This window comes from Ziziphus jujuba, chromosome 6, assembly GCF_031755915.1.
Source record: "Ziziphus jujuba cultivar Dongzao chromosome 6, ASM3175591v1".
In the NCBI taxonomy this organism is placed as follows: domain Eukaryota; kingdom Viridiplantae; phylum Streptophyta; class Magnoliopsida; order Rosales; family Rhamnaceae; genus Ziziphus; species Ziziphus jujuba.
Window position 1 is genome coordinate 13,198,171 of NC_083384.1, and position 11,301 is coordinate 13,209,471.

The 11,301-nt window shown below is 30.7% G+C and overlaps 1 protein-coding gene across 1 annotated transcript; it reads left to right on the plus strand.

Annotated features, from left to right (window-relative positions):
* The first annotated feature begins 2,306 nt into the window (after positions 1 to 2,306).
* LOC132804340 (uncharacterized) lies at positions 2,307 to 5,555 on the plus strand. Its single transcript, XM_060818619.1, has 8 exons — positions 2,307 to 2,604; positions 2,912 to 2,967; positions 3,740 to 3,883; positions 4,021 to 4,094; positions 4,263 to 4,317; positions 4,387 to 4,449; positions 4,535 to 4,662; positions 5,065 to 5,555. The coding sequence occupies exons 1-8, from the start codon at positions 2,559 to 2,561 to the stop codon at positions 5,135 to 5,137; spliced, it is 639 nt and encodes a 212-aa protein (XP_060674602.1). The 5' UTR covers positions 2,307 to 2,558; the 3' UTR covers positions 5,138 to 5,555.
* The last annotated feature ends 5,746 nt before the right edge of the window (positions 5,556 to 11,301 follow it).

An 11,301-nucleotide genomic window follows, 5' to 3' on the forward strand; every position in this document is an offset into this window, starting at 1 on the left:
GAAGAACAAGAAAGTGTCAAGATTTGAAACTTTTGGTGAACCGATAACAATTAAGAACCAATCTAAACCCAAATTTTTGAATAAAATAAAATAAAATATATATATATATATATAAAAGAAATAAATTAAAACTTCTTGTAGTTAAAATATTAAAGAGATTTTGATGACCAAAAAAGAGAAATATTAAGAATTTTATTCATTGGATATGGCTTCAAATTCAAATTCATGGAAAGGACTATGGCAGCTTCTCCCATACGCTTCTCCATAAAAGTCAAAAGCCAAAAAGAAAACTCACGTGCATTTCACATGAATTAAAATTTTAGTAGTTATGTAAAAATCATGTGTCTTTAAATGATAAGACACTAATTTAAGCCATTAGATTAGATAGATTTTGAAAAAAAAAAAAAAAGGGATAAATTTAAAAGGCAAATATAAACAATATAAAAAAAAAGCAGGAGATATATGACACCAATGTTTTTCCTATTTTCAGTTTTATATAGACAAAGTCCTTATTTTTTAAAGTTAGCATCTATTGTTAATATTTTTAAATTAGTCAAAAAAAATCTTAATTAGCCAAAAAAAACCTTACATTAGAGAATGCAATATTATTTTTTAAAAAATATAAATATATTTAATTATAAGATTTGTTGTATTCATTAAAGTAAAATAATTTACGTTCTAATAGTAATAAATTATAATTTTTTTGGGTTGAAAAAAAAGAAGTTATTTTCATTGTAAGATGTAGGAACATTTAATATTTCAAATTAAATAAATCATTTTATCATATTACAATTGAAAAGTGGTCCGGCCTGGTTGGCTAGGTACTACCTCGATCGGGTCCTTTGCTAATAGGGGCTAAAACTTCAAAAATCAGAAATGCTAAAATAGTAATAACACTTGATAATATTAGAAATGCCTATTTCATTCCAATCACTTGCCCTACCTTCAGTATCCCTCTCTTTGCGATTAAGGTAACAACTTTGAGTAAGGTCAGCTCTCTTAGTATGATAGGCAGTTTGTACAAGATCCGGGAGGGAGCGAATTCACCATGTATGGCTAACCAGTGATTATTAGTGATTCCAGCTTCATGAGGATATGTTTCTGAGTTAGCTCACTCTTGTAGGATTGCGACCCCTTGTACAGTCGTGAAAATTTTGAATCAACCCATTTCTTCATTATGATCCTTTTTTTTTTTTTTTTTTTTCCATTGGATGGTTTTATTGGAGTATTCACAATGTCTAATTGTGGGTATAAAAGAAAATTTTTGGTAATAAAAAGCTCTCCTAATTTTGGATTAGTTATTTATCACCCAAAAAAAAAAAAAAAACTTTTTGAATTTATCATATAAAGAGATTTTGCTACCGAAAAAGCTTTCAATGCGTTTTTTTTTTTTTCTTATTCTTTCCCCATCAAAAAAATTATTGGTATTTACAATTTGTACCCCTCTAACTTAAGTTGGATAAAATGTTATTATAGTTAAAATTTAACATATTTGAAAAGAGGGCTTTCTGAAATGAAATTACTGAAGCAAGGAGAAAAACAAAATTAGATACATCAAAATGTATTTGAGAAAATCCAGAAATTTATAGAGATATCAAAATGCATGCATGTTATTTTTAGTGAGCTTCACATCCTTTCTTCTTATTATAATTTTTTACTTATATTTCTATACGATTTTTTTTTTCTTTTTTGGCTAATCATATTAACCTCCACTGAAAAAAATATTTTAAATACTGTTTCCTAAAGAAAGAGAGAGAGAGAGAGAGAGAGAGAGAGAGAGAGAGAGAGAGAGAGAGAGAGAGAGAGAGAGAGAGAAATTTTATGTAATTAAAAAAAAATTAAAAAGAACAAATAATGTGATTTCCAGCTAATGGGTAATAGATCTTGAGTTTAGGGATGTCAACCGGAAAGGACGGAGCCGATTTTAAAAATTCTGTTTTCGTTTCCGTGGAAAATTTTACATCCCATCCCCGTGATTTTTTCCGTTTTTTTAGGTATGGGACGGGATCGGAAATTTTCCAGGACAGAGACGGGGCGGGACAATTTTCTCCATTTTGTTTTTTAATTAATATTTTTTTAAAAATTTATATAAAAAAATTATTTTATAATTAAAATATAAAAAAATAACTATAATGTAATAAAAATATAATAAAATATATCAAAAAATAAATTTATAATTATAATAAAATATATATTTTAAAAAATAAATAAATAAATAAATAATTTTATATAAATAAAATTTTGTAAAAAAAAAAATAATAAATAAGTATATATATATATATCGAGGCGGGTTATTATTTTCCGTCTCCGATCCGTTCCCAACTCGATTTTTAGGCATTTGTCTCGAGTCCGCTTACATTTCCAAAAATTCGGGAAAAAACCTCCCGTTAGGGGCGGTGCACCGCGGGTATCGGGCCGTGCGGGGCAAATTGCCATCCCTACTTTAGTTTCAGAAGCGGAGCCGAAGCAACAGGCAACGGGTCAAATAGTCTCAGGCCCAGAGTCAGTTCCTGCTTAGCATTTTAATCATTCAACGCCGGGGTTCGAATCGTCAAGGAATGCCGGTGAGAGTGGCTGAGAGCTCTGCACCTTCTCAGGTTTCAGGTATTTCAAAAGTTAGGGTTTTTAATTAATCAACACAGATTGCTGGTGGGCAGGGGTCCAAAATAAACAATTTGCTTCAAGTTTATTTCTGTTCTCTCTTAAATTTATCATAATTGAAACGCTGATTTACGCGGATAGAAATATCAAATATATATAGAATTCTTTAGCTGCTTTTTTGGGTTTCTGTCTTTGGTAATGTCTGAATCGATTATAGTTGTTGGATCGTAGCTTCTGGAGCATTTGATTAAATTAGTTGGGCTTGCCATTGTTTTCTTTGATTTGACTATATTGGGTTTTATTATTGAAGGTGCAAATTCTGGGCAGACCACACCACCAGCTTGTACGCTTTTAAGTGTTGGACAGGTAGTGTTTTAAAGTATATGATATTGGGCATGAAATTTTATTATCGTATATTCAACCTCAACTTATAGTCCTTGTAGGTGTCAAAATGTAGGATTTTCTATACTTGGAAAATTTCCTTCGTTAACGTTCCTTCAGTATCAAATGAGAAAAATGAAAAGAAACTAAAAGTGTTATGAATTGTTTGGAGTTTGGATGATTAAGGATGAACTTAGAAGTAATATAATTTGTTGTAAGTTCTATTTAGCAATTCATATATGTATAGAACAGCGTAAAATGTTTGGTTGTTTAATGCATTCCTGTCCGTCACAACTATGAATCCATCAGCAGTCTGTATCTTGGTGTTACAAGGAAGGCAGGGATGTGTCAATTGTGATATTATATTGAAAGAAGGAAGTTTTTCAAATGAGCATTAGGTTCTATAATCTTCCGCTACTCTGTGGTAGTACTCATACAATTGTCACACCTTCGTTAGAACATGTGCAGCTTCCCTGTTTTTCCTTTTCTTTGGATTGGAGGTGTAGTGGAGGAAAGGGAGAGTTGCTTTACAGCTTATTGTTGAATATTTCTTTGAGCAATGAACTCATCCTCATAAATAATTTTCTTTATGTACACCAAAATTTGCGTGATATATCTTCTATTCTAATATGCTATTGCTGCATAAGATGAATATATATATATATATATATATATAAATATATATTTTCTTTTTTCGCTTCTGTGCTGCATAAGATGAGTTTTTTTCCATCTATTCATGTTCTCAATTCTTTCACAGGCCTTTTCTGGTACTCAGAATGTTTCCAGTTCGCAAAAAGATGAAGCATGGAAAGTAAATGTCTGCATACAAGGATGTGACCTTGAACATGGTTATCTTTGTGGCACAATGGAAGCTCTTAATGTTCCTATGGCGGACACACCGGTAAGAAAATTCTTTGCTTCATCAAATGACCAGCCTTAACTCTGCTCTTTATCTATAGAGGAGTATTATGAAAGATATCTCTTAAAATCCCTAATTGAGTGCTTATATATTTTATATGTAATATTGATGTATGTTAGGTAGTAACATTTTGGGAAGGAGAGATTGTTGACACCAAGAACTATACCTTCTTCACTGGCAAATGGGAAGCAAAGTATGTGTTCTTTCATTCTCATATAACGTTTTATTGAGCATGGATCTTGATTAAATAAATAATAGAAGATGGAAAATAAGATCTATAATTGATTTAGGTGATATCCTTTGCAAGTTTGTTTACTGCAACCATGTTTCTACTCCTGATCTGTTTTTAACTTCTTGACAGACCAGAGGATGACATTAGGCATTGGATTAAGTTTCCTTCTTTTGCTCCCTTACTTGTAAGTCAGTGTGTCTTTATCATCCTACACGATTATGTACCATCTCCTTATCAGTTATGTTCTTTACAGAGCCAGGTAGAGGTTGACGGTGGCAAATCTTTGGACCTTAGTAACTGCCCATATATATTTATGGTAATTTGATCTCATGTGTATGTGTTATTTGGTACTAGACTATATTTGAAATTAAGCTGACAATTTCTTCAAATTGCTGGTGCAGAGATGGAAAGAGCAGTACTTTGTAAATGTTGGAACAGACTGCGGGTTGACCATAGCTGGCTTTTACTACGTATGCTTCTCATGTAGTGATGGCTCCATTAATGGCTTCTATTATGATCCTAATAGCAGGTCTTTATCTCTCTTCTTTATCCTTTAGCTCAAAACATTTATTGTTATGTAACTCCCTTCTCCTTCTCAAAAGTGGAAATTCTAATTGATTCTCTTATGAGAGGATGCATTTTTACTGGAAAATTGTGGTCTCCCACTGCCCCCTACATTTTTCATTCATTTCCAAAAAAAAAAAAAAAAAAAAAAAGGGTGATTTATTGAAACAAAGCCACCGGGTGGCAGAGCAAACTGACATTTCTAGGATGTGAAAGTGAAATGGTTGATACCCTTGAATATAAAGAAAGCACTTAGAGCCAATTGCTCATGAAGTAACTTGAAATATTTCCATTATGCTTTATATTTGAGGTGTACTTGTTCCACAATTCACTAAAATAATGAGTATTTACTTGAAACAACATGCAGCCCATTTCAGAAGCTAGAGTTAAAATCCACCAATGAGGGAAGATTCAGCTTTTCATCGTATGAGTTGCAATAAGATGGAAAATAGGTGTTTCTTCTGATAGTTCGCTGCTGAATGAACCTATGGAGCTGAAGAAATTTATTGATTTACATCTAAGAACTTTGGATTATTTGGAGGCTGGCATTGATTCTAGAAGAATTTTTCTGCAAAACTTTAGAAGCTGTTGATTTGTTTTTGTTTGTGACATTTCTCTTGTATAGTTGCATATGTTGTTATCCATTATGACAAGTAATTTGTATGTGATTAGTATGTTGTTTGCTGTTATCTTCTGAGTCTGTCCATCAATTTGTATCCTTGTTATGTATATATATGCATACGCAAACACATCTACATATACTTATGGACAGGAGTTATAATTGCTAGAACCATTACATGCTGGCAACAATGTAATGATATCTACATTTGAAGGCGCATTGGTTATTGGTATTGGGAATTCAAATGGCAGTGGCAGCATCATAGAAAGCTACCGTTACCACCAGTTAAGCGGAATAGCCATTTTTTGAATGCAGTCTTTCCCTGAATATTTGGAATTTCTTTGATTTTGTTTGGTCCATGGTCCCTGACTAGATTTTGTAATGCTTTGATGGAATCATAAGAACAAGCATCCATTTAAAACATTAATTGCACCAAAGTGATGTATAACAAAATGGACGTTCTATTATCTAAATAATTTGAAGTAATTCACCCAAAAAAAAAAAAAACAAAAAAAACAAAAAAAACAAAAACAAAAATTGAAGTAGATCTTTATATAGAATTTCTTGTTTACGAATTTTCCTAGAATCAGGAAACCAACCAAAATGAAGAAGTCGATTCATTTTTCTATTCCTATTATTAAATTACTATTGATCTCAACATGTAAAGAATTGATATTTGTAAGGATTAAAATGACATACAAGTGAAAGAAAATGTTAGATACAAGTTTGATAGACATAATAAATTTACATTCTAATATGTTAAGTTTTTAAAATTAGTGGTAATTTAATACCTATTATTTTATATTGTTATTAATTTCAATCTCCCTATCAAATGTATTCTGTAGACTTCAAAGAAAAGAAATATAATATTCATTTATTATAATCTGACTAAAAGAAGATAATGTACCAGTGAATCAGGAAAACATGCAGGGGATTCTCTTTTTTTTTTTTTTTTTGGTTTCCCAAATTGATTGTTGCTACCACAAAAACAAAGTTAAGCTAATCTGACTACGGATATATTAATTTACAATTCGTTAGTCTTTTTGCTTCGTTATTACCTAAGAACTCAGTTAATCTAAGGTTATATCCATGGTCTACAACTTGTCACTGGATGAGCCCTCAAATCCAATGCAATAGTTCAATGTTCGGAATAATTTATTTTATCTAAAGAATTGAAGTGTTAAAATACAAGTTTCAGTTAGGAACTTAGGGTGATGTTAAAACGGTCACGTTAAGGATAAACTGAGAATTTTAATTTTAAAAGTAGAATGAAAATCTTATGGTTGGCCGTCTCAATGCCTTGGCCTTCCCTTGCCTTTTTTCAGTCCGTACAGTCTCTCAATTTAACAAACGTCTGGTTCTGGTCTACCAAAAAAAATTTAAAAAAAAAAAAAAATATATATATATATATATATATCTCCACACAACATTGAATGAGCAATCACCACGGCGTCCTTGGAGTCATGATCATGGAGGTTGAAGTCACAGATGATAACGATGTGGGTCCACATTCAAACTGTCAACAGAGAAGAGAAGTAACCCTGTAAGGCCCACTCAAAGCTTCAAACTTTCATTGAGTGCCAACCCAACCAAAAATCACAACTTTTATCTCCCTCCTAAACGACGGAGGATAATGATGAAGATGATCATTTACTGTATTTTAATGTGACCCACATAGCCATCCTCGTGTGCTCACGCAATTAGTTACCTTCCCCAATGGTCAAAATAAAACTCCCATTTGCCTTTTGCATTTAACCCATTTCATGAGGGACGTGTCCCTCTTTTTATTTCCTTCTCTCTCTATCTATCTATGCCTCTAACAACCAACTTCCCCACACACGAACTTTAAATCTCTAAAGCCCCTCTCTGCTTCATTCCACAACCAATCTTAGGCCTTTTTTTCCTTTTTTTTTTTTTGACCTCTTTCTTTTTCTGGTTCAACCATAAAAGCTTTCCTGGAAAAATTATTTGAACCCGACAAAGTGGTAAAGTCCTAGCTAATTGACCCCCCTACGAATCTGGGGTCCCGTTGAAAATGGTTCTAATAGTCTTCTGATGATCATTATTTGGTTTTGGTGATGGAAAGTTTGCTTTGTGATGAGAAATGGCTATTTAGCCCTGTGACTAATTCTAAGGACTGCAGAGTAGAAAGTCACTATGATTCATCATTTGGAATGAGTAAGGAAGACAATGAGCAGGCTCTTAATATCTGTTTAGAGGAAGAAATGAGCTACATTCCTGAACCTAATTATATAGAGTACCTTTGGTCCAAGAACTTGATCATTGCTAGGTTTAAAAGTATACAATGGTTTATCAAGGTCAGTCTAAATTTAACACAGAAAAACTACTACCCGTTGGGCCGGCCTTTATATTCTCTCTGTTTTAATATAAATTTGACCTCTCTCTCTCTCTCTCTCTCCTTCTTCTTCTTCTTCTTTTATTTTTTTGTTGTTAATTTTTTTTGTTTGCAGTGTAAAAGTCGCTTGAATCTCTCCATTGGAACTGTATTCTATGCTGCATATTACCTTGACCGGTTCATATCATTGAATCTATGTCATGTAAGCCATGCATATTATATAGTTTATATACAATTAATTGCTTGTAAGCTATATAGATTTCTTATCTGATTTTAGCTTTTCTGAACCATACATATAGGAATGGCAATATTGGATGGTTGAATTATTATCTATTGCCTGCTTATCCGTCGCGGCTAAATTCAACGATACCATCACTCCTACCTTGCATGAAATTCAGGTTATTGATCAACTTCTATATTATAATTGTGCATATATTCTTATAATTAATTAAGGAAAGCCAATAGTACTGATTGGTTGTTTGTTCTTGTGGTGATTGAAGATGAATGATCTTGAACATGTATTTCAGCCAAGTACGATTCAACAAATGGAACTGATACTATTGCAGGCATTAGAATGGCGACTTGCCGCTAAAACATCTTATTCTTTTATAGAACTGTTTACATGGAATCTCAATTCCATGGCATCCCATCTTCATGAAGAGTTGATTATGCAAGTCGATGAGTTGCTTCTTGGAGCTATTTCAGGTTTTCCAATCAGTGTTTTAATTTCTTTCTTAAAAAGAATGGGAAAAAAATATGTTAAAATAAAGTGTCAAAGTACTAGTACGTAGAAATATAAACTTGGCAACGTTGTTAGAAGTTTAAAGCTCCACATATATATATATATATATATATATATATAACTATTAATTATTATCAAACACATAGAAGTATAAACTTAGCAACGTTGTTTAGAAGTTTAAAGCTCCATGTATATATATAGATATATATGTATATAATATATAATATATAATATGCCTCATGCATGGTTGCATGCTACGTATATATAATTTACTCTTGTATGATAATTAGAAATTATTGTTTCTTTAATTAATTAAAACCTATTTGTAACAACCCACCAAAATCTTATTATTTCATATTTTTTGCCAAAGAATTATTGAGTTTTTCATAAAACAATATAGTAAGGATTGGTATTTTCCTAACATATATATATATATATATATATACATATATGTATACTTGAATTTTATTTTATTTTTTTATTTTTGGTAAAGCTCTATATTTGCTTGGTTTATTTTATTTTTATTATTATGGAAACCCAAATGCTCCAGACACGAAATCGCTGCAGTTTAGACCTAGTGTGGTTGCAGCATCAGCTCTATTGTGCTGCCTAGACAAGTTACTCCCAACATCATCTACCGACTACCACTCCTGTCTAACAAGACTTTTGAATCAATGTCATAAGGTAAACATATATATATATATATATTTATAGAAATCCTTTTGGACACTATTGGAAAATTTATATTGGGTGTTTAAGCATCTACTCATACTAATACACCATATGCAGCCAATATAAATTATCCGATAGAGCCTAATAAATAATTTTATTTTTTTTTGTATACACATAATCAGCCTGATGTAATGTTTTAATGATTGTAGAATGATTTGATGAAATGCCATAAGATGATGGAAGAGATCAAGTGTACTCGTACATCATTCAACTTAGTAGCACAGGGACATTGTTACTTCTGCTGCCCTTCAAGTCCCACAACAGTACTGTTGATGAAGGAGAAGGAGGGTACTAATATTTGCGATTTCCATGCTGACCTATCTCTTTTTCAGATGCATGCTTCAAATTCCACCATTCTTCAATCATCAAGGAAGAAGCAAAGAAGGGAAGAATAGTAAACTAATTAAATGATTCAAGATTTTAATTTTCTTTTCTTCGTAATTGCTGTACCATGAGAGTTTCATAATTGTCACCTAAGAAATAATTCAATAGCAAAGCAACTGTGTTCCCGTGTAAGAATCACAACTCAAAATTTTTAAAATAAAAATTATAAAAATAAAATACTTTTAGAACAGTCATTATATATATATTTTTTATCTTCTTAAATTAAAATTCAATCTCAGTAGCCCAAACAACGTCTAAACCTAAAATTTCATTAGATTTTTAGCTAATACAAGGAAAAAAAAATCATTAGAGGGAACCTATATAATCGCTCTTTCTTGTTTTTTGGACGAACCAGACAATCAATGTTTGAATGTACTGCACCTTCTTAAAGAGCTTTCACAAATAAAGGAGAAACCTAATTAACAATTATGACGACTTAACCAGCAGTACCATTACATTCTCCTATATGATGACAAGTTTTCAGGATATATAATTTCCTTAACTCAGAAAAAATTCTATTATCTCTCCACCAACACTTTTTTAAAGCACAAAATTGTTTTAATTTTCATCTTTTAAGTTCAATGAAAAACTGAAATGGACGATCATATCATCATGGTTATGTGGTCCACCTGTCGCGCCAATCCTACGAAGTCATGTATCGTTACTACAGTAACGATACATGCATCAAAAACCAAGCCAATAGTACTACAAGCATTAAAAACCAAAACATTTATTAAAAATATGTGTTAATATATTATTAATTGATATATATAAGTATATAAAAAAATATATTAATTAAATATTACTATATTATTTTATAAATAAATTCGAAAAATATTTTGATAATTTTATTATTATTAAAATAATTAATATTGTGTATTAATAATTAACACTGAAATGTTGTGTATTTGATCTAATAATAGATGTTTTGCCAAGGAACAAGCAAATTCTCTAAGAAAGTGAGTGACAATTATGAATTTAGTCCTAGATCACCCAGAATAATAATAATATTAATAAAATCGAAAATATTTATTAGTTTATTTTATAAGGGTAACTTTTTTATTTAAGAAATTATTATTAATAAAAGTTTCATTATTCCTTCATTTGGAATTTTAAATTATTTAAGTAGATTTGTTTACTATAATTCCATTAATTTTATAAGAATTGCCAAAAAATATATATTCCATTTATTGTAAAGCTTAAACCTATATATATATATATATGACGTAAAATTAATAATATTATAATTATCAAAATATATTCACAAATATATTGAACAAATGATGTGGTGAAGATGTGTAGACAAGTAGAGGAATCCTAGTCCAATATTTATTTGGTTTGCTTTTCTTATTTATTTATCCACATTTAAATTAAAATATATTACCAATGATATATATATTTACAGCAAATAATTTGGTAGATATAGAAGAATCATGAAATTTTAAATCCCATCACCGTTGGATTAGTTAAATAATGTCTTTTTTTGGGACTTTAAAAATAATTGATTTAACTTAAAATGCAAAGACACCAGTAATAACTGATAATTAAAATTGGTTCAATTGCTGAACCCCATTTACACCTATGAAATTGTAAGTTCCAGGAATTATAGGCCACCTAATAACCGCTTGCTTGCTGGCTTGTTTTATTCCAAAAAAGGCCAAAAAAAAAAAAAAAGAGGCAGTACTTTCATCTACCTTAACATATAATTTGTGTACATAAACACTCAAGGATTTTTTTTTTTTTAATAATATATATATATATATATATTTGA

Excerpts from the sequence above, each read along its gene's own strand:
- LOC132804340 (XM_060818619.1), top strand. The coding sequence starts at position 2,559 with ATGCCGGTGAGAGTGGCTGAGAGCTCTGCACCTTCTCAGGTTTCAG. Across the intron at positions 3,884-4,020 it reads TTCCTATGGCGGACACACCG|GTAGTAACATTTTGGGAAGG; the intron begins GTAAGAAAATTC and ends GATGTATGTTAG. Across the intron at positions 4,318-4,386 it reads CTTCTTTTGCTCCCTTACTT|AGCCAGGTAGAGGTTGACGG; the intron begins GTAAGTCAGTGT and ends TGTTCTTTACAG.